At 41.0% G+C, this 23754-nt stretch overlaps 2 protein-coding genes across 4 annotated transcripts in view; one reads left to right on the forward strand and one right to left on the reverse strand.

Annotated features, from left to right (window-relative positions):
- LOC118401410 (zinc finger RNA-binding protein-like) overlaps positions 1 to 2161 on the reverse strand; it is a 43699-nt gene extending 41538 nt beyond the window's left edge. For both annotated transcript variants that reach the window (XM_052475135.1, XM_052475134.1), the window contains exon 1: positions 2063 to 2161. In XM_052475135.1, coding sequence (XP_052331095.1) covers positions 2063 to 2115 — 53 coding nt within the window. In that variant the 5' untranslated portion in view covers positions 2116 to 2161. The remainder of the gene's footprint in view (positions 1 to 2062) is intronic.
- A 1100-nt stretch (positions 2162 to 3261) lies between these two features.
- Positions 3262 to 21964, forward strand: LOC118401411 (caytaxin-like). 2 transcript variants are annotated; one of them, XM_035798893.2, is made up of 13 exons: positions 3262 to 3907; positions 6013 to 6102; positions 9347 to 9405; positions 10793 to 11044; positions 11387 to 11560; positions 12259 to 12361; positions 12629 to 12760; positions 13140 to 13226; positions 13359 to 13457; positions 13822 to 13857; positions 16016 to 16099; positions 19161 to 19225; positions 19761 to 21964. In XM_035798893.2, coding segments are annotated over exons 1-12 (1152 nt in total). In that variant the 5' UTR covers positions 3262 to 3905; the 3' UTR covers positions 19195 to 19225; positions 19761 to 21964. The 2 variants fall into 2 exon arrangements, with proteins under 2 accessions (XP_035654786.1, XP_035654787.1); XM_035798894.2 differs by lacking the exons at positions 3262 to 3907; positions 6013 to 6102 and adding an exon at positions 8112 to 8329.
- Positions 21965 to 23754: the final 1790 nt, after the last annotated feature.

Consider the following 23754-nt stretch of genomic DNA (forward strand, 5'->3'; position numbering starts at 1 on the left):
CGCAACAACGCCTCCTTCGCTCACGCTGCCAAACTTACCCTAGTAAAACTGACTATCCTACCGATCCTCGACTTCGGCGATGTCATCTACAAAATAGCTTCCAATACTCTACTCAGCAAACTGGATGCAGTTTATCACAGTGCCATCCGTTTCGTTACTAAAGCACCTTATACCACCCACCACTGCGACCGGTATGCTCTAGTCGGCTGGCCCTCGCTACATATTCGTCGCCAGACCCACTGGCTCCAGGTCATCTACAAGTCCATGCTAGGTAAAGCTCCGCCTTATCTCAGTTCACTGGTCACGATGGCAACACCCACCCGTAGCACGCGCTCCAGCAGGTGTATCTCACTGATCATCCCTAAAGCCAACACCTAATTTGGCCACCTTTCCTTCCAGTTCTCTGCTGCCTGTGACTGGAACGAATTGCAAAAATCTTCCTCACCAACTTCAAATATCTGCTATCTGAGCAGCTAACCGATTGCTGTAGCTGTACATAGTCCATCAGTAAATAGCCCACCCAATTTACCTACCACATCCCCATACTGTTTATATTTATGTACTTTTCTGCTCTTTTGCACACCAGTATCTCTACCTGCACATGACCATCTGATAATTTATCACTCCAGTGTTAATCTGCTAAATTGTAATTATTTGCCTACCTCCTCATGCCTTTTGCACACAATGTATATAGACTCGTTTTTTTCTTCTTTCTACTGTGTTATTGACTTGTTTATTGTTTACTCCATGTGTAACTCTTTGTTGTTGTCTGTTCACACTGCTATGCTTTATCTTGGCCAGGTCACAGTTGTAAATGAGAACTTGTTCTCAACTAGCCTACCTGGTTAAATAAAGAGTCATTACATCATGTACCTTTGTTATATAGGTATGCACGTCAGCTTTGACATCGGTTTTGCACATCGGACATTAAACTAGACATCGGCCGATACCTTTGTTGGTATTTTTAGCTAATATGGGAGGATTCCTATATATATATATGTTTTGCCTTTAATTAACTAGGCAAGTCAGTTCAGAACAAATTCTTATTTCCAATGCCGGCCTACGAACAGTGGGTTAACTGCCTTATTCAGGGGCAGAAGGACAGATTTCTACCTTGTCACCTCAGGGATTCGATCTTACAACCTTTCGGTTACTAGTCCAACGCTGTAACCGCCCCAAATGTTTGCCGATATATCGTGCATCCCTAGTTCTAACTGTAAAATAAGTTGGCAACATTCTTATAGACTGATGACAAATTTATTTTGAAGTTGCCAAGTACCTCAACTCATCTAAAAGTTGAGTTTACCTGAACCTTCGACTTAAATGTAAATTCTTAAACCTTTACTGTGTAACGTTACCTGTTTGTCCTCTGTTGTTGCATAACTGTTTGCTGAAATCCATATTATTAATAACATGTTAATTCAATCGACTGTTTCCTCATTGTTGCTACTCTAAATAGGCTATTCAGCTCATGTGTCAATTGAATCTCAAGAAGGAAACAGTCGGTTTGTATTTGATCAATGTTTTATTAAGTATGGATTGCATCCGATCTGTCGGCTCTATTCATGGTATTTATATCGGCATCGTTTGGCAACTGAAAGTGGCTCAAGTTTTCAGCAAATTCACGTTGCCCAAAACGTGACAGGTAGATAGTTTCAAAATTATAAAACTGACCAGAAACTCGCTTTCAGCTAATTCGTGCGTCCCTGCCGCTAGAGAAAAAGATAGCTAGCCATTATGCCAAAGTAAGATACTGGTTGTTTCTGATTGTTACACAAATAATGTAAGCAAGCTAACTCTATAACTAATTTTTGGCGTATTAAATGAGACAGTTTGGGGTTTCATTCTATTCCAAGTGCGAAGAAAGCGCTCCTTATCCGGGTAAGACTGGGACCTGCTTGCCTGGCTACCTTATTTCGCTAGCATATCCATTGCAATGAACTCCCAAGGCCTCGAGCTGCAATATCGCACAAGCAATGAGGCATAGCTACTCGTCGCAATAAGACGGGACAACGACTCGAGATGAGTGCATGCTACCCATACCCAGAATCGATGTAATTACCTGTACTGAGGACCGGCACCATGCGTGAATCCATAATAATTGCTTGCAGCCATCTTGGAATCTACTGTACTGGGAGTCCGGGACAGACTTTCTGTCACGTGTCCGTCATCTACAATCGCGCGCATGCTTCGACATTTAAAGGAGCAATTCGCAGTTAAAACAATAACAAAGCAAAGCTCCCTGTTTCTGTTTTGATTTGAGGGATGGGCCTGGAGAAATGGAACCACTCTCAAATTAATAGACAGAGCTATGGATGCAATAACTCTATTATATAAAAATGATAGTTTTTACCATTATTTGAGGCCATTGTGGTTTTTCTACGTTTACATTGTTTACAAACATTGGAGTAAAACAAGCATATATTTTGGGTTATGATAGGGTACGACAGTTGAACTAAACTCATGAGGCATTAGAAGTTCTTCAAGAAATCGACGGGTATATATAATTAAGCTAAAATAATGGATGTAACAACTGCAGATTGCCATTTTAACTCTAGATGCGCTGGGACAATGTATTTCACAATTTAAAACTATAGCTATATATGTGTAGCCTACTCTGTTTGCATGAAATTCTGTTCTAACAGTCTCAGTTTCTCGATACATTGTTGCAATAATAAACCGCTATGCGTGTAGCCAACAGTAGCTTCTGCGACTGAGATCGGGTGGTTTGCGTAACCAAGTGCAAAATGTAGGCTATTAGAAGTATAGAGGTAAGAATCATGCAAATATCCATCCTAAATAGAATGGTGAAATGTTGTGTTGGTAGCCTATCAGTGCACTGTGTAGAGCAAATTCGTTTTAGTTTAAATCAGTTTCAATCCGTATAGGCCTATATAGCTTCTGAACATTTATAGTCTATTCTGTTTAAAATCTACAAGCTGTGCAGAGTCCATCAGACAAGTGCCACATATAGACCTTATGGTGTGTCCCACTGGCATTGAATGGCCACCTCCCACCACCACTGCTGCTTAGGGCAGAATGCTCCATACAGGGAAAGTCCAGTACTGCAGCTGGGCATAAAAAGGGGAGAAGGAAGGACAAGAATGGGTGGAGCATAAGCAGCCGGGTGAGAAATGTGTGGATGAAAGGGGAATATGATTGGTGGAGAGAACTGAAGTGAGAGAGTGAGACTGAATAAGTGAGTGTATGGGTAGGGGATGGGAAGGTGATGTGTTGCGTGTAGAGAGAGAGATGCTGTTGCCAGGGAACAGTCGGCATAGAGGACCATTCACAGCAGCTCATGGAGTAAAAACACAAAGAGAGACTTGATATATTTGTGGTGTTTTTAGAATAAACAGGCAGATAGGAACAGGAGGAGTATCCCAGTATGGACTGGAATAAACCAACATGAGCAGAGAGGATACAGTATAACTGCTGAAGAGGAATTGGCACAGATGAAATAGCTATTATGGGATGGAGAGAGGAGGGATTATCACAAAAGGATTTAGAGTATAAATAGAATTACATGGGCAGAATAGACAACCAGAAACAGTCATAATGATACCAGCATTGATGCCTTCAATTTAAAGGGTTGAGTGGAACTCTAAAGGAGCCTGTCACTTCATTCTTCACGGCCAGTCTCTTTCACATTCTCTTTCCCCAACAGAGGTGGCCAGGGGGTTTTAGGGAACAGAGCTGCCCCCTGTCTTCAGACACCTGCTGCTGCCTTGACACAGGGGATGTAGAGAGAGCGGGGGGCGCCTCACTAGACCCATGCATCAACCCTGGTCTGGAGGATTACAATTCCTAGCTGTCCAATCTTTACATCAGTGAGTAAGGAGGGTGGACGCACAGGGACGCACAGACAGACGGAAGGAAGAGATTCAAAGGATCTCTTATTGCCCATGTGAGTACTACGGGCACTCAGACCAGATGCCCTTGCGTTCTTCCTCTACCCTCTTTATTACACACTCCTTGTACAGTGTGTGTGTGTGTGTGTGTGTGTGTGTGTGTGTGTGTGTGTGTGTGTGTGTGTGTGTGTGTGTGTGTGTGTGTGTGTGTGTGTGTGTGTGTGTGTGTGTGTGGTAAATGTATAGTAGCTCATGAAAACCATTGTCTATCAACTCAGTAGGATTAAATGTAAAAGAGGAATGTTTCCATTGTATTCTGCTCTTGCATTTTCCTTGCAGGTGCATACTGCACACTACTATAATTCCTCTTCATTTACTCAAATGCCTGGCAGAATACTGAATACCCTTCCTGCCTACAGGCATAACCTCCATTTGTATGCCCTCCAGAGAAGTAGTACCATCATTTCATTGTCAGTGTCTTACCTTAAAGTATTAGGATCCTATAAATATTTGTGCATGGACATTATAGTGAGGGCACAAAACAATCCATAGTGTTTTATAAATGAAAGATGTGGGCAATTGATTACTTTGAGCACCTCTCATGCTAATTTGTTTTTCTTCTTCCCTCCATCGTGATAACATGCCAGCTCTCTTTTCATTTGTTTGGATATGATACTGTATTACTTCACTAAGCACAGACAGTTGGGTGTAGGAGGGTATGCAAATGATTCTGGCCACACAATAAGGCTCACGGTTGCACACTCAATCGAAGTGACATGTTTTGTGGGTTATGGCTGGGGTATTCTGCTATGCCCTTGGATATAAAGGACACTTCCCTATAGCCTCTGAGAGTGTGTATGGTGTAGATGTATACATTATATATATAGAGCCTGACCTACCTAACCACTCCTCTATCTTTGACAATTAATATGATTTTACAAAGACATTATAAAAACATAGTACATCTTACAATGCATTTGAAAGTATTGCCGGACAACAACATGATGTAAACAATCATTGAAACATTGTGATGTGTGTAGGACATTGCCTTACAAATCGTAGTGTTATCTCATGTATTTGTTTTGTATTTGTGTTGTGTGAATTCTCAGAGTAAGTGTTGCCACTTACCCACAGATCGGTACTGTACTTAAGGGGTCCTCCGTCAGTGTATATGTTTCTATAAATATGTCCACAGCTGACCAAGGGAACTTACTGTATGTCACTCAGTACACCCCCAGTCAGGCTTTGTTGATTTTCTACATGAGTGAAGAGGTACAAAGAGAGGAGGACTTCAATTCCATTAAACAACATTGGTCCCATTCTAATGCAATGAACCATACAACCTCAGCAGTAATTATACTGTGTATCTGACTCTTAATAACATTACATTGCCTCATTCTTATTCAACACCGTGGATGATGCTAATGAAAACTGAAACCTACGTTACACTTACAAATTTCCCTTAAAAACAGAATGTCAGTGATTACACTACGGTGCACTAACTAACATGATGTTAACACAGCTTGAGCTACCTGTAGGCAGTATTATTACGCTGTAGGCCTGTCACTGTCTATTTGAACTAGTGACAGACAGACAGGATGAACCTGAACACATCAAAAAGGTGGCAACTGGGCTGAGGATTAGTAGCCGAGGAGGAGGGATTCAGAGTTGATTTCTCCTGGACTCTTGGATTCCACCTAGGAAATTCCTTCATTGTGATTGACTTTGAGTGAAGCTGCAAGGGGACCTGAGTCACATGTTCCTCACATGCTACATAGAGGGATAAACGCCCCGTGGCCTAGATTAAGCCTCTCAATTGAAATCATAAATACCGATAAATGAAATAAAAATCCTAATAACTGTACCATTGTTCCTTTTGTACAAACTCATTATTGTCTTATAACATCTTAAAACGGAGGAATTATCTGTGTTACACAAAACATGGGCTTATTGAAGTTGCCACTTGCACTTCATACCTGAGGTTTGTTTTGATTTGGTTTGAGGTAATTTGATAATATAATAATAGTAGTGATGGTGATCAGTGATCATTATAATTGTGATGTAGCACTTTTCCAAAGATCAAAGTGCTCCATTGTAACAAGTGATTGATTGATTATTGTTGGTTAGTTAATTATGCATGGTCTGTTGCTGTGTGCCGCAGGCCCCTCTCCTCCCCTCCATGGAATGAGGCGACTGTAAGAATGGATAACATGGAGTATAAAGACGAGTGGCAGGATGATGACTTTCCCAGGTGGGTGTCAGATGACTTTGATAATGCTGTACTTTACAGGGTACTTATTACTGTGTGTCAAGTATTGTAATAACTTTCCGTTACATTGTACTTATTAAATATGTACTTGTATATTGGCCACATACCACAAACCGGTGTCTTATTGCTGGTGCCTTATTGCCATTTGTTGTCATGGCATTGTTCAATACTTGTTTCTGATTGGCTTGAAGCGCATTCTAGAGCATGCATTATTTCCCTATAATGCACGGCATATTTTCACGGTAGAATTCAATGGCTATAGTTCATTCTTACATGTTCCTTATTTGAGTTGCTTTTGAAAGCAAAAGTTTAATTGAAAACATTATTTGCATTGTAGATTTTCATAATGGCAAGCTAGGACGGATGGTTTGGTTAGCTAAACTAGCAAGTTGATTTGTTTGGTTACCACGGCAACTACTGTAGCTATCTAGTAAACTTGCTAGCTACAGTCCTTCAGGGATGTTGAACACATTTCCACTGGCAAATTATAACATTTTTAGTGGCAAATATGTTAAATTATAGCTACAGTATAAAAGGGACAATCATCTCGGGGTGCTATGTGTTCTCTGGAAAATAATGCAACACCGTGGAAGGTCGGGGAACACACCTTCCACGTTGTTCATTATTTTCCACAGAACACATAGCCCCTCGTTGATTATCCCTTACATAAACTGGTTACCAAGGTAATTAGAACAGTAAATAGGTTATTTTATGTCAGCCAATCAGCATTCAGCATTGTGTTTACTTTTTTTAACACCTGGGCATCAGTACTGAGGAGATGTGATGGGTGGATGGCATTTCATCACAACTGGTAGATGACAATGACTCATGTTTGCAGTGATGTTTGTTGCTGAATTACTATAATCAGCTTCAGCAAAATGTGCTTGAGGATTTCCCAGTGGGCTAGCCCCGTGCAGCTGGTCTAATTATAGACTGGGATACCCAGCAGATACCCCCATCTACTGAAATCAACCTTCTTTGAAATTACAATAGCTATATCACAATAGTATGTGCCTTAAATATTCACAAACACTGCATTGATAAAGATTAATTGGCCCCCAATAACTGAAGAATTACGAAGAGAACTTGATTTAGGCGTGATATGTCCCTTTATTGTCCCTATGAGGTGTACGGAGATCAGATACTTGCTCTGTAGGCGTGAGAGTGAGAGAGAGAGAGAGAGAGAGAGAGAGAGAGAGAGAGAGAGAGAGAGAGAGAGAGAGAGAGAGAGAGACACCAGGCAGCATCCTTTCTCTCTCCATCTGCAGCCTGGCCACATAGACTGGACGTAATATAGTAAAAGTAAATCCAGGACACACAAATTAGTATGATATGTTACAATTGGTATGTTAAATATAAGACAGAAGGTTACTAAAAGCAAAATCAAAAGTAGGGTGTTTGTTTGGGGTGGATGTATAACGCAAACGTCTAGCAACCCAAAGGTTAAGTGTTCAAATCTAATCACAGACAACTTGAGCATTTGAGCTAATTAGCTACTTTGCAACTACTTAGTGTGCTAGCTAACCTTCCCCTAACCCTAACCTTAACCATTTAATCTAACTCCTAACCTTAACCAGTAACCCTAATCCCTAGCCTAGCTAACATTAGCCACCTAGCTACCATTAGTATTAGTTATCTAGCCACCTAACTAATGTTAGCCACAACAACTTGGATATTGTAACATATAATAACATTTGCAAATTCATAACATATTGTATGAATTGCAATTTGGAAAATATTGTATGAATTGCAATTCATAACATATCATGCGATTTGAAAGTCATTACATATCATACGAAATCAATGATGGACATCCACAAATTAATACATACAGTTCCATACGAAAGTAACATATCAGACTAATTGGAGTGTCCCGGATTTACATTTACTATGTTGCGTCTACCCCTGAGTCCAGGTTTCCATCTGAGGGAGTGGAGGCAGGGAGCATGTGCAGCTCTCATTAAATGGCAGTGGGCTATGTCATGTGATGCAGCCAGGAGTCAAAAACACAGCATCACCAGGAAAATGGTGGCAAGTCAGCTTTAGGGAAGAGGAGGAAGAGAAAAGCAGCAGCTCTGAAGGATGATGTGCCTGAGGCTCGCTATAATCAACTGAGATAAGGGAATGCATAATAATATAGGATCTAGGGTTGTGAAGTCAATTATTTGCCTGGATCATCTTTGAAATCATTCTTCTCCTTTTTCATAAGGTAAGCTCTTATGATATGTTATTTCAGCCCTCGTCATCTTAGGAGAAGAATATGGCCTGACCGCTTGACATTTCAGATTATAATACCCTTTGTTAGATATCAATCCTATTTAATTTAATCTTCATGGATTTCATTTTATGTAGGAAAATGGTTATCGAACAATGGGAGCTTGTCAGTAGTGATAGCAGTAGTCTGTCTTCAGGGACACTAGGTCGGACACCATGCAGTGTAACGGATGCTCTTGTCATTTGTTATTGCCAGTCATGTTGTTTTCGCAACACTCTGTTCTGGACTTTCTGTTCACCCTGGGATGTTAGGATGAAAGGATATCTTAGGCTTATGCAGCAAAGCAAAGTGGAACTATATACCTTATATTTCCTCTGTGCCTCTTGGTATTTGGTTGAAGTTGTTGTTGTTTCTCCCTGTATTATACCCTTGATTCCCCTCCTCCTTCTCATTGTTTCACATTACAATAGGTGACAAGGGAAATTACACCTCGTGTTAAGGGGTAACCTAACAGTGTGTCTGCCTCCCTGTACAGAGAACAGGGGGGTTTGACATACCACCGCCTCTCCCTCCCTCCTCTCAACATGGCAGTGCTATCATCTAAAGAGCTCCCTGGGGAGATGCTAATAACCATCCAGCCTCTCTCTCTGTGCTCCCTTTGTGGTGCTGAGCCAGATCACTGACAACCCCACTGACATGATTCAAATCAAATCAAAGTTTATTTGTCACGTGCGACGAATACAACAGGTGTAGACTTTACAATGAAATGTTTACTAACAGGCTTTAACCAACAGTGCAAAAAAGGTATTAGGTGAACAATAGGTTGCTGGCATATGTTAATTTTGCACCATCTGCAATGATGTGATACTGTACTAGTGTGCTTCCAGGTCTATTTGGGGTTTGGTTTATTTGAATAAAGTCTGACTGGCTGGCTTTAGGGTTCAGTCATGTCATGCTATTGTGTGTGGCTGTGGCTCTGACAGAATGCTGTGCCACTGTGTTGATTTTCAGACCACTTCCTGAAGACGGTGACATGGAGTCTTCCTGTGGTCTCACCGATGACAAAGCCTGTGAGTAACTTTAAAAGACTATGTGACTGGCATTAAGTACCTCAATTAACTTACACTACATGGACAAAAGTATGTGGACAACTTCTCGTCGAACATCTCATTCCAAAATCATGGGCATTAATATGGAGGTCCCCCCTTTGTTGCTACAACAGCCTCCAGTCTTCTTGGAAGGCTTCCCACTTGACTAGATGTTGGAACATTGCTGTGGGGACTTGCTTCCATTCAGCCACAAGGGCATTAGTGAGGTTGGGCACTGATGTTGGACGATTAGGCCTGGCTTGCAGTCGGCGTTCCAATTAATCCCAAAGGTGTTCACTGTGGTTGAGGTCAGGGCTCTGTGCAGGCCAGTCAAGTTCTTCCACATCGATCTCAACAAACCATTTCTATATCTACCTCGGTTTGTGCACGGGGGCATTGTCATGCTGAAACAGGAAAGGGCCTTCCCCAAACTGTTGCCACAAAGTTGGAAGTACAGAATCGTCCAGAAGGTCATTGTATGCTCTAGTGTTAAGATTTTTCTTCACTGGAGTTAAGGGGCCTGGCCCGAACCATGCAAAAACAGCCCCGGACCATTAATCCTCCTCCACCAAACTTTACAGTTGGCACTATGCATTGGGCAGGTAGCGGCATCCGCCAAACCCAGATTCGTCCGTTAGACTGGCAGATTTGTATTTGTATTTATTATGGATCCCCATTAGCTGCTACCAAAGCAAAATTAAGACAGTTGTTGAAGCTAAGTGAGTGTTGCGACTGAGGACAGACGATTTTTATGCACTACGCGCTTCAGCACATGGCGCTCCTGTTCTGTGATATTGTGTGGCCTACCACTTCGCGGCTGAGCCATTCTTGCTCCTAGATATTTCCACTTAAAGTTGACCAGGGCAGCTCTAGCAGGCCAGAAATGTGAAGAACTGACATGTTTGAAAGGTAGCATCCTATGACAGTGCCACGTTGAAAGTCAGTGAGCTCTTCAGTAAGGCCATTCTACTGCCAATGTTTGTTAATGGACATTCCATAGCTGTGTGCTCGCTTTTATACATCTGTCAGCAACGGGTGTGGCTGAAATAGCCGAATCCACTAATTTTACGGGGTGTCCACATACTTTTCTGCATACAGTGTAATTAACTTCAGCAGTATTACTTAATGAATAACAGGTATTATCCAATTGTCATATTTTTCTGATTATTGTTATATTGTTAAAAAGGCCACTAAATATATTGTTAAAAAATATATATATTACTTTATAACAATAAGCCTTGCCTCACACACTGATGCTTTAAAACCTTTTTTTCACATGCTACTTCATAAACCCTGCAACTGTGAATTCAACTGGATGTTGTGTGTGTACACTACCAGTTACTAATGAGTCTCACCTCCTCTGCCGCAGCTCCCCCCAACTCTCTGAATGTTAGTGCAAGTGGAGGTGGTGGAGGTGGAGTAGTGTCCACTCATCGCAAGCGCCGTACGTTAGTGGCCCCGGATATCAACCTGTCCCTGGACCACAGCGAGGGTTCCATGCTGTCTGACGACTTCCTGGATACGCCCGACGACCTGGACATCAACGTCGATGACATCGACACCCCCGACGACAACGACTCTCTGGAGTTCATCACCAATGGCAATGAGCTGGAGTGGGAAGGTGAGTAGGGCTCATGGGGCATGGATTAATGGTAGCCCTGTCAGCCTTCAGCCCTGGTTGCCAGCCTGGTAGCCTGGGTGCCAGTCTTTCTGCTTTAGACAACCTGTTATTTGGCTAAATGTCGTTTGCGCAGACACGGTCTGGCACCCACTTCTGGTAGATAAATAGCTGCATAGTACACTAATGTTTATGTCCACAGCCAAACAGCAAAAAAGCTAAGATACTGAAGAGAAATACAAAGGTGGATGACATAAAATAAATAAATGTTGTCTCACTCATACAAATACATTAGCATCACATTGTAGCATAAACACCTTTCAACCTTCCACTATGTATGTCCAGATGATACCCCGGTGGCCATCGCCAAAGTGGGGCCTGGTGACGGAGTGGAGGAAGACTGTGCTGATGGGACGGGGGGTAACGGGCGCCTGTGGAGGACCGTGATCATCGGGGAGCAGGAGCACCGTATCGACATGCAGGTCATCAGGCCGTATCTCCGCGTCATCACCCATGGGGGTCAGTATCCAGCCAACAGCATCCAGCCAGAGCCATAGATACTGTATACGTATTTATTTTATTTTTTATTTCACCTTTAGTTAACCAGGTAGGCCAGTTGAGAACAAGTTCTCATTTACAACTGCGACCTGGCCAAGAGAAAGCAAAGCAGTGCAACACAAACACCAACACAAAGTTACACATGGAATAAACAAACATACAGTCAATAATACAATAGAAAAGTATATATACAGTGTGTGCAAATGAGGTAAGATAAGGGAGGTAAGGCAAAAAATAGGCCATAGTGGCTAAATAATTACAATTTAGCAATTGAACACTGGAGTGATAGATGTGCAGAAGATGAATGTGCAAGCAGAGATATTGGGTGCAAAGGAGCAAAAAAATAAATAACAGTATGGGGAGGAGGTAGTTGGATGGGCTTTTTACAGATGGGCTATGTACAGTTGCAGTGATCTATGAGTTGCTCTGACAGCTGGTGCTTAAAGTTAGAGAGGGAGATATGAGTCTCCAGCTTCAGTGATTTTTGCAATTTCGATTCGACATAGTTAAACTCATTAACATTTAATTGTCATTGAACTTTCTCTGCCAACATGGTGCCAATTATTACATCTCAAACTGAGTTTACGTCTGTAAATGGCTGTGCATCCAACATAGTGACACCAACAGAATGAACTAACAGGCTCTACTCTCTTCTGCAGGTTACTATGGTGAGGGTCTGAATGCCATCATAGTGTTCTCCGCCTGCTACCTGCCCGACAGCAGCTGTGCAGATTACCACTACATCATGGAAAACCTCTTCCTGTGAGTAACTGTGTTATTAAAAATATGACGAGGCACCCATCAGAAAGCCTTGCTATGTAGTTATATTTGAAACTAGGTTATCATGCACAAAATGCTATCATAAAAAAAAAACATTCTTCAGAGAGAGCATTTCATACATCATGTAGGAATGTTGGATTGAACATTTACGCTGCCAGAAAATATAACCTGATTGAGATTTCGTTAGTGCTTGCAATGGCAGCAATAAAATGAACCTCAATATTTTTCCCTTCCGCATTGCCATCTCAGGTATGTGGTTAGCAGTCTAGAAATGCTGGTGGCTGAGGACTATTTGATCATCTACATGAATGGAGCCACACCGCGGGGCAAGATGCCAGGCATAGGATGGCTAAAGAAATGCTATCAGATGATTGATAGGAGGTAAGGATATTTATATTTTATACTAACTACTGAACAACAGCTTTTTTTAATTTGATCGTTCATGCTGTTGACATAGGATGGATGTGCATGACATAAATATCAACTGAGTTTAAGAAAAGTTAATGGCACTACTGGCAGTCAGTGGGAAAGGGATTCACTTATACTAAGCTGTATTTCCTTATTTCAACTGTCGGCAGGTAACCTAGCGTTTAAGAGCGTTGGGCCAGTAAACAAAAGGTTGCTGGTTCAAATCCCTGAGCCGTCTAGGTGAAAAATATTTTGATGTGCCCTTGAGCAAAACACTGAACCATAATTGCTCTGGATAAGAGCGTCTGCTAAACTACTCACATGTAACTGCTTAAATCTGTTGTCTCTGTAGGCTCAGGAAGAACCTGAAGTCTCTGGTCATTGCCCACCCCACCTGGTTCATCCGCACTGTGCTGGCCATATCCAGGCCCTTCATCAGGTGACCACACAACACAACGACACATTAATAACACAGTTATAGTATACATATCGTCACTGTGACTGACAATTTATAGTTGTACACAAAACATAAATATAACTTGTTGTTGTTGTATCCTGTTGTTCTTTGCAGTGTGAAGTTTATGAATAAGATCCAGTATGTACACAGTCTGGATGAGCTGGCAGAGATAGTCCCCATGGAACATGTGCAGGTCCCAGAATGTGTAATGCAGTAAGTATCATCAACCATCATCGTTAGTAACTGAGCTGAAGACTTGGCTCCCACCATCATTCACAGACTTGCAGTGATTTACAATTTTGCTGGAGTAGACTAATAAATTATGTAAACTTGCAAGCAAATAATTATTCCTTCAGTGAAAAGACGTGGATGCCTGGCAGAGACTTTGAGGCAGTAAAGAAGTCATAGAAGAAGACATTTAAATATCAAAGTTTTTCAAATGGGAATTGATATGTTAATTATGTTATTCTCAGCCAAGGAATACATGTAAGATAGGTTCTGTATTACAACTTGAAAAGGACTTGGATAGGAATAGGAATAGGAATAGGAATCGTATGATTTTTCTTTCTTTTTATAGATTTGAGGAGGAGAGGATCAAGGCTCGGAGAGAAAGGTAAAATACATTTACATCTGATTTACACTACCGTTCAAAAGTTTGGCGTCGCTTAGAAATGTCCTTGTTTTTGAAAGAAAAGCTATTTTTTTGTCTGTTAAAACAACATCAAATTGATCAGCAATACAGTGTAAACATTGTTAATGTTGTAAATGACTATTGTAGCTGGAAATGGCAGATTTTTTAATGGAATATCTACATAGGCGTACAGAGGCCCATCATCAACAACCATCACTCCTGTGTTGTGTTAGCTAATCCAAGTCTATCATTTTAAAAGGCTGATTGATCATTAGAAAACCCTTTTGCAATTATGTTAGCACAGCTGAAAACTGTTGTGCTATTTAAAGAAGCAATAAAACTGGCCTCCTTTAGAGACTAGTTGAGTATCTGGAGCATCAGCATTTGTGGGTTCGATTACAGGCTCAAAATGGCCAGAAACAAAGACCTTTCTTCTGAAACTCATCAGTCTATTCTTGTTCTGAGAAATTAAGGCTATTCCATGCGAGTAATTGCCAAGAAACTGAAGATCTCATACAACGCTGTGTACTACTCCCTTCACAGAACAGCGCAAACTGTCTGTAACCAGAATAGAAAGAGGAGTGGGAGGCCCCGGTGCACAACTGAGCAAGAGGACATTGGAATGTCTAGTTTGAGAAACAGACACCTCACAAGTCCTCAACTGGCTGCTTCATTAAATAGTACCCCCAAAACACTAGTCTCAACGTCACCAGTGAAGAGATGACTCCGGGATGCTGGTCTTATAGGCAGAGTTCCTTTGTCCAGTGTTCTTTTGCCCATTTTAATATTTTATTTTTATTGGCCAGTCTGAGATGACTTTTTCTTTGCAACTTTTCCTAGAAGGCCAGCATCCCGGAGTCGCCTCTTCACTGTTGACGTTGAGACTGGTGTTTAATCAACAAATTAGGCACATTTGGGCAGTCTTGTTACAACAATTTGAACATAAATGCAATGGTTCATTGGATCAGTCTAAAACGTTGCATATACACTGATGCCATCTGGTGGCCAAAATCTAAATTTCACCTGGGCTGGAATAATAGTACATTATGGCCTTTCTCCTGCATTTCAAAGATGATGGTACAAAAAAAAATACTAAATGCTTATTTCTTTGTATTATCATTTACCAGATCTATTGTGTTATATTCTACTACATTCCTTTCACATTTCCCTAAACTTCAAAGTTTTTCCTTTCAAATGGTACCAAGAATATGCATAACCTTGCTTCAGGGTCTGAGCTACAGGCAGTTAGATTAGTCATTTTAGGCTATTTTTAACAGGTTTTAACACTAATCAGTACAACAGTTTTCAGCTGTGCTAACATAATTGCAAAAGGGTTTTCAATTAGCCTTTTAAAATGATAAACTTGGATTAGCTAACACAATGTGCCATTGGAACTGTTACGGTTTTCTTCTATCTCCTCTGAAGAGGTGTAGCAAGGACCGGACCAAAATGCAGCGTGGTAATTTTGATACATGTTTAATAACCGAATAAACACGAACAATACAAAAACAATAAACGTAACATTAAAACCGAAACAGCCTATGCTGGTGCAAACTAACACAGAGACAGGAACAATCCCCCACGAAACACTCAAAGAATATGGCTGCCTAAATATGGTTCCCAATCAGAGACAACGATAAACACCTGCCTCTGATTAAAAACCACTTCATGCAACCATAGACTTTTCTAGAAAACCCCACTATACCACAATCCCAATACCTACAACAACAAAAAACAAGACTAAACACACCACATAATAAACCCATGTCACACCCTGGCCTGACCAAAATAATAAATAAAACACAAAATACTAAGACCAGGGCGTGACAGGAACACAGAAGTGATGGTTGCTGATAATGGACCTGCCTTTGTAGATATTCTATAAAAAATATAAAAAATCTGCTGTTTCCAGCTACAATAGTCATTTACTATATTATCAATGTCTACACTGTATTTCTGATCAATTTGCTGTTATTTTAATGGACATTTTTGTAGGGGAAAATCATGTCTGACATGTCAAAGTGTAAATTACAAACATCAGAAGCCTTTTTAAACCTCAAATACACTACAAGTTTTACATTTCCTCCAGGGTGATCAAATGAAGATCCTACATCTGTATTGTGTCCCTCTGCCTGTACAGGATGGAGCAGGAACAGCGGCAGCAGGAGCAGCAACATCAGCAGCAGGCAAACCCACAGGAGTCTTCTTCAGCCAAGGCAGAGAGGTAGGGAGTAGACAGTTGCTCTACAATGGCCTGTGTGTGATAGCCAAATTAAGCAATAAGGGACGAGGGGGTGTGGTATATGGCCAATATACCACAGCTAAGGGCTGTACTTATGCAGGACGCAAAGTGGAGTGCCTGGATACAACCCTTAGCCATATTATATTGGCCATATACCACAAACCCCTGAGTGGCCTTATTGTTATTATAAACTGGTTACCAACGTAATTAGAGCAGTAAAAATAAAGGTTTTGTCATACCCGTGGTATATGGTCTGATACAGTGCCTTGCGAAAGTATTCGGCCCCCTTGAACTTTGCGACCTTTTGCCACATTTCAGGCTTCAAACAAAGATATAAAACGACATTTATTGGATATTTCAAACTTTTTTAACAAATCAAAAACTGAAAAATTGAAAAATTGGGTGTGCAAAATTATTCAGCCCCTTTACTTTCAGTGCAGCAAACTCTCTCCAGAAGTTCAGTGAGGATCTCTGAATGATCCAATGTTGACCTAAATGACTAATGATGATAAATACAATCCACCTGTGTGTAATCAAGTCTCCGTATAAATGCACCTGCACTGTGATAGTCTCAGAGGTCCGTTAAAAGCACACAGAGCATCATGAAGAACAAGGAACACACCAGGCAGGTCCGAGATACTGTTGTGAAGAAGTTTAAAGCCGGATTTGGATACAAAAAGATTTCCCAAGCTTTAAACATCCCAAGGAGCACTGTGCAAGCGATAATATTGAAATGGAAGGAGTATCAGACCACTGCAAATCTACCAAGACCTGGCCGTCCCTCTTAACTTTCAGCTCATACAAGGAGAAGACTGATCAGAGATGCAGCCAAGAGGCCCATGATCACTCTGGATGAACTGCAGAGATCTACAGCTGAGGTGGGGGACTCTGTCCATAGGAAAACAATCAGTCATATATTGCACAAATCTGGCCTTTATGGAAGAGTGGCAAGAAGAAAGCCATTTCTTAAAGATATCCATAAAAAGTGTTGTTTAAAGTTTGCCACAAGCCACTTGGGAGACACACCAAACATGTGGAAGAAGGTTCTCTGGTCAGATGAAACCAAAATTGAACTTTTTGGCAACAATGCAAAACGTTATGTTTGGCGTAAAAGCAACACAGCTCATCACACCATCCCCACTGTCAAACATGGTGGTGGCAGCATCATGGTTTGGGCCTGCTTTTCTTTAGCAGGGACAGGGAAGATGGTTAAAATTGATGGGAAGATGGATGAAGCCAAATACAGGACCGTTCTGGAAGAAAACCTGATGGAGTCTGCAAAAGACCTGAGACTGGGACGGAGATTTGTCTTCCAACAAGACAATGATCCAAAACATAAAGCAAAATCTACAATGGAATGGTTCAAAAATAAACATATCCAGGTGTTAGAATGTCCCAAGTCAAAGTCCAGACCTGAATCCAATCGAGAATCTGTGGAAAGAACTGAAAACTGCTGTTCACAAATGCTCTCCATCCAACCTCACTGAGCTCGAGCTGTTTTGCAAGGAGGAATGGGAAAAAAATTCAGTCTCTCGATGTGCAAAACTGATAGAGACATACCCCAAGCGACTTACAGCTGTAATCGCAGCAAAAGGTGGCGCTACAAAGTATTAACTTAAGGGGGCTGAATAATTTTGCACGCCCAATTTTTCAGTTTTTGATTTGTTAAAAAAGTTTGAAATATCCAATAAATGTTGTTCCACTTCATGATTGTGTCCCACTTGTTGTTGATTCTTCACAAAAAAATACAGCTTTATATCTTTATGTTTGAAGCCTGAAATGTGGCAAAAGGTCGCAAAGTTCAAGAGGGCCGAATACTTTCGCAAGGCACTGTATATCACGGCTGTCAGCCAATCAGCATTCAGGGCTTGAACCTCCCAGTTTATAATATCGTATAGACCAGGGATCTTTAACTCCCTCTTCAGCCTGGATACCCAGTAACTCTCCGGGACCAAATCAAATCAAATCAAATCAAATCAAATCAAATCAAATTTATTTATATAGCCCTTCGTACATCAGCTGATATCTCAAAGTGCTGTACAGAAACCCAGCCTAAAACCCCAAACAGCAAACAATGCAGGTGTAAAAGCACGGTGGCTAGGAAAAACTCCCTAGAAAGGCCAAAACCTAGGAAGAAACCTAGAGAGGAACCGGGCTATGTGGGGTGGCCAGTCCTCTTCTGGCTGTGCCGGGTAGAGATTATAACAGAACATGACCAAGATGTTCAAATGTTTAAATCAGCATGGTGAATAATAATAAGGCAGAACAGTTGAAACTGGAGCAGCAGCAGTCAGGTGGAATGGGGACAGCAAGGAGCCATCATGTCAGGTAGTCCTGGGGCACTGTCCTAAGGTCCTCCGAGAGAGAGAGAAAGAAAGAGAGAATTAGAGAGCATATGTGGGGTGGCCAGTCCTCTTTTGGCTGTGCCGGGTGGTATTATAACAGAACGTGGCCAAGATGTTAAAATGTGACCCAGCATGGTTGAATAATATCAGAACAGTTGAAACTGGAGCAGGAGCATGGCCAGGTGGACTGGGGACAGCAAGGAGTCCTCATGTCAGGTAGTCCTGGGACATGGTCCTAGGGCCCAGGCCAGTTGAAACTCAGCAGCATGGCCAGGTGGACTGGGGACAGCAAGGAGTCATCATGTCAGGTAGTCCTGGGGCACTAGGGCTCAAGTCCTCGAGAGAGAGAAAGAAAGAGAGAAGGAGAGAATTAGAGAACGCACACTTAGATTCACACAGGACACCGAATAGGACAGGAGAAGTACTCCAGATATAACAAACTGACCCTAGCCCCCCGACACATAAACTACTGCAGCATAAATACTGGAGGCTGAGACAGGAGGGGTCAGGAGACACTGTGGCCCCATCTGAGGACACCCCCGGACAGGGCCAAAGGTTGGAGATCCCTGGTATAGACCAAGCAGTAGTCAACATGTCCATATGGTCAAGCAATATTTCCTGTCACTAGCAATATAGAAGGGAATGATGGGGAAACAATGTTACAGAGACATGTTTATTCATAGTCATGTCATTTTCAGGCCCAAGTCAATGATCGCAGAGCAAGGAATCTGAAAAGGACCTCTTCATCTATGTTCATCTCATGGTAAATACATAACACTCCACTGCTCCTCTCATAGGGACCACAAGGTGGCACTGCATTCATAAATACACTGCACATTGTGCATATGGTATCCACTGGCAGCCTTTGGCAGGAGCCAGGCTCATAGAGATCCTATTAAATTAGTTCTAAGATATAATTCTGTGGTCGTTAAACCACTTAAACAGATGTTAACCACCAGCACCATTTGAACGTCTACTGTTATGTAATGTCCACTTGCTCAGTTTTTTAAGAATCAGACCCTGTCAGCCCACAATGCTATTATAAAGGAATGACCTATCAAGTGCATACAGCCAGGTCTAATGAGTGGACGTGTGAAGAGTGTGTGTGTCTCACTGTGTCATCATGGGACTTTCAGGGGTTAAGGGGTCATGCATGTTGCAGCCCCATTCATTTTTCAATAAGGCCAGCTGTATTAAATGAACTGCTCAGTCTGCCGTGTTGAAAAGTGTGTTCTTGTACAAGTTGTTTAAATCATTAGCCTCCTTCTTAATGACAGTGTCTTTTTTAATCTGTGCAGTTGCTGAAAGAAGTTTGGAGCATGACAACAATGTTTTATAAGAAGCAAGAGGAAGGCCAACAAGTCTAAGAATACTTCCTAATTTATCAATATCAAGCTGAAGAAATAATAATGATTTTTCCATCGTGATGTGAACCGACCTGACCCCCAGCACACACACACACACACACACTCCATCAGGACATTCCAAGGAAGGCAAAGTCCCGACAGGTACTCTTGCTGTTACAAAGACTGTACAACTGCACATGTTACTTAATTTTTACGACTGCTTGAGGCAGTTACTTTTGAACCCCCAGGTTCCCACCATGAGTTTTGTATCCATTTCAAATGTAGATACCAGTGTGACAGTGAAATCCCTTTGCATTAGTCAAGATGTAAGGAAAACGTAAAAGAATATTGAAGAAAATGTTCCACAGGACATGTGAGAAAACAGGAATATTGTAGAACATTTTCCGCAGGTTCTAACTGGTGTAAGCTGTCAGTAGCAGGCAGGCTGGTAACCAGACCTGTTTGATGTGTTGGAGGCTCTTGCGGGGACCATGGTAGGCTAGACTTGAGGATGTAGTGTATGCTGAGAGGAGGATATGATCAAAGAGGAGAAGAAGAGGGAAGAGAGAGTCAAGCAATGCTTCCCAGAGAGCTCAGCAATGGTGTATGCTGTGGCATAATAAACAATCTTTCACCCATTAGCGCAATGCTACTCCTTGTGTAGACCAGAAGGCTTTGCGAGACATCAGATGCCTTCACCTTTGCTTTGTTTTTGCCTCATAATGTCTTCTAAAACAGGCCTTATTTTTTATCTGCTGCGTTGCATGAATCATTTTGATGCCATTGTTCCATATTCCTAGATTGATCTGGGGATCATTTAGTACCCAACCAACCCATGTACCTTACATTCTGATGTGACGCACAAATTATGTCTGTACATGAATATGAAGGCACACTGAAAGTAAGACCAACAAGGTATTTGCTGTTTTTTCAAGAGGACAGCATTTAGTTTAAATTACTTTAGTCATTCATGTTGTGATTTAATCACATAATTTTTCCATTGTGCTTTGTTTTTGGTACAGTCAAAGCATGTCAACATGTTGCCAGCCTGTAATGTCCCTTCAGATGTCCTATAAGACAATAGACTAGCTGTAAATCTTCTATTGGATACTCACCTAATGGATGGTAAAGGGGAGGTAGTGTTAGAGTTTTTATTTTTGTAAGAATTACATACATGATGTTTTGCCAGTGTAATGTAAGTGTTGTTTTGCACTATTGAATTTGATTGTCATTAAATGGTTAGCATATAATATATCTGTGTATATTTGGGGACAGGTTGGCTTCCTAATACTGTATGTAACTCAAGATGGATTTTTGTGTGCTGTTGACATTTTTGTGCATTTAGTATGTACAATTTCATGCATTTTTGGTTACCTGTCTAGGCATGCACCTCTATAGAAAGTATGATGATGAGAAATGTCTAGATGTTTCTGAAAAGCCATCCAACTACAAAATGTTACTGTACATTGATTCATGTAAAATTGAAGATAGACATTTTCTGTAGACTGGTATTGTGCAGATGATCATGGGCTGGACTAGAGGTTACCGATATTCAAAGGACAGAGTATGAAAATGTCTTCAGAAAAGTTTACGAAACATTCCGAACACTGGAACGTTTATTTTGCCTTTGAAATACCTATGCCACCAAAAGGTAGGCCTAAACAAGGCACATAATTGCAGGAGTTCTTCTTGTAGTCTCCCAATGTTGCTGGGGATTGTGCCCTTTTCTAAGGAATGTCAGTTCTTCTGAGTGCCTATCTATCTTTGAACCAAATTCTACACAGAAAACTATGATGTGGAACGTAAAAATATATTCTCTTAACACTTAGTTGACTACTGGGACTTTTTCCAAGTCATTGGTAGTAAACTGATTTTGTTGACAGTAGTGTGTTTTGGTAAATGTTCTCCATGGATAGCAACCCCTGAGCATCCAAAAAAAGGATGTGAATCATATTTTGAGTCTTTAAAAGCACAATATGTTATTACACTGGATGATTTGAAAGAGATCAGTGGGTCATTTGTCTGCTAGCATACTGTATGTAGTTTATTTAAAATACAAAAATGCAAAGCTTAAAATGGGGATCAAAGATTAGCCTTGTTCTTTAGATTGTGATGGTAAATTCTTCCATGTAAATAAACATTTTTACTGTTCCGCCCAACAATCTCTCTGTGACCTGTATTCTTCAATTTCTAATTGACAAACTTGCTGTAATGCATATCTTTCACACATTCAGAATGTATGGGTAGCTTTCACTTGAATTGAACTTGTTGAGAAAATTACAGTTACATTTGCATTACCATAAAAGTAAGGGTGTCCAGGTGTTCACTGAGTTGACTTGAAGCAATGCTGGACTTCCCGAACCGGTGCTTGTTGGGGTTCAAATGAAGCTATTAATACACAGTCATGACACACACGTCCACATCCAATCTAACGAGTATCACATGACCCTCCCGGCTCTGTTAAAAAAAATGGCAGTTACATCAGCTCAGCTGTATTAGTGACAGAGGCAGAGTTGGTCACTGGTCAGTCACACACATGGATCTAAATTAAGAATGGCCTTCAGCAAATGACAGTGCAGCCAATTACATTGTCCTATCAAAACAATTGCAGTCACGTATGACTCGCAACACAAATACTGGATCTGTTTACTCATAGTAGTGAGAAGTATTGTGGTGTTTTGAACTAACGCATATGCAATGGCCTTGGTAGGCTATCATATGTGGAGAATGGAATACAGATTTTTTTCTACATGAAAGACTGGTACAATTAATTTAGTTCTGAATGTTTTGATTTACAGTACCAGTCAAATGTTTGGACTTCTATTCATTCAAGGGTTTTTCTTTATTTTTACTATTTTATATACTGTAGAATAATATTGAAGACATCAAAACTATGAAACCAAAAAAGTGTTAAATAAATCTAATTATATTTTACATGTTAGATTATTCAAAGTAGCCACCCTTTGGTGGGAACTCCTTCAAGACGGTTGGAAGTGCATTCCAGGTGAAGCTGGTTGAGAGAATGCCAAGAGTGTGCAAAGCTGTCATCAAGGCAAAGGGTGGCTAGTTTGAAGAATCTCAAATATGAAATATATTTTGATTTGTTTAACACTTTTTTGGTTACTACATTATTCTATATGTGTTGTTCCATAGTTTTTTTTGTCTTTACTAGTATTCTACAATGTAGAAAAAACTCTGGAATGACTAGGTGTGTCCAAACTTTTGACACGAGCAATGGACATTCGACTTGTGGAAGTCTGTCCTTTGGTCTGATGAGTCCAAATTTGAGATTTTTGTTTCAAACTTTGTGAGACGCAGAGTAGATTAACGGTGGATCTCTCTGTGTGTGGTTCCCACCATGAAGCATGGAGGAGGAGGTGTGATGGTGCCTTGCTGGTAACACTGTCAGTGATTTATTTAGAATTCAAGGCACACTTAACCAGCATGGCTCCCACAGCATTCTGCATTGATACGCCATCCCATCCGGTTTGCACTTAGTGGGACTATCATTTGTTTTTCAACAGGACAATGACCCAACACACCTCCAGGCTGTGTAAGGGCTATTTGACCAAGAAGTAGAGTGATGGAGTGCTGCAATAGGTGACCTGGATCCACAATCACCCGACTTCAACCCAATTGAGATGGTTTGGGATGAGTTGGACCGCAGAGTGAAGGAAAAGCAGCCAGCAAGTGCTCAGCATATGTGGGAACTACTTCAAGACTGTTGAAAAAACACTCCTCATGAAGCTGATGGAGAGAATGCCAAGAGTGTGCAAAGCTGTCATCAAGGCAAAGGGAAGAATCTCAAATATATAATAAATTTGGATTTGTTTAACACTTTTTTGGTTACTACATGATTCCATACGTGTTATTTCATAGTTTTGATGTCTTCACTATTATTCTACAATGTAAAAAATACTAAAAATAAATAAAACTTTTTAAGGTG

Source organism: Oncorhynchus keta, chromosome 22 (assembly GCF_023373465.1).
Source record: "Oncorhynchus keta strain PuntledgeMale-10-30-2019 chromosome 22, Oket_V2, whole genome shotgun sequence".
NCBI lineage: Eukaryota > Metazoa > Chordata > Actinopteri > Salmoniformes > Salmonidae > Oncorhynchus > Oncorhynchus keta.

Coding starts and splice junctions, on each gene's coding strand:
- LOC118401411 (XM_035798893.2), top strand. Junction 12,761..13,139: donor TATCAGATGATTGATAGGAG/GTAAGGATATTT, acceptor TTGTCTCTGTAG/GCTCAGGAAGAACCTGAAGT. Junction 16,100..19,160: donor TCTTCAGCCAAGGCAGAGAG/GTAGGGAGTAGA, acceptor TGTCATTTTCAG/GCCCAAGTCAATGATCGCAG.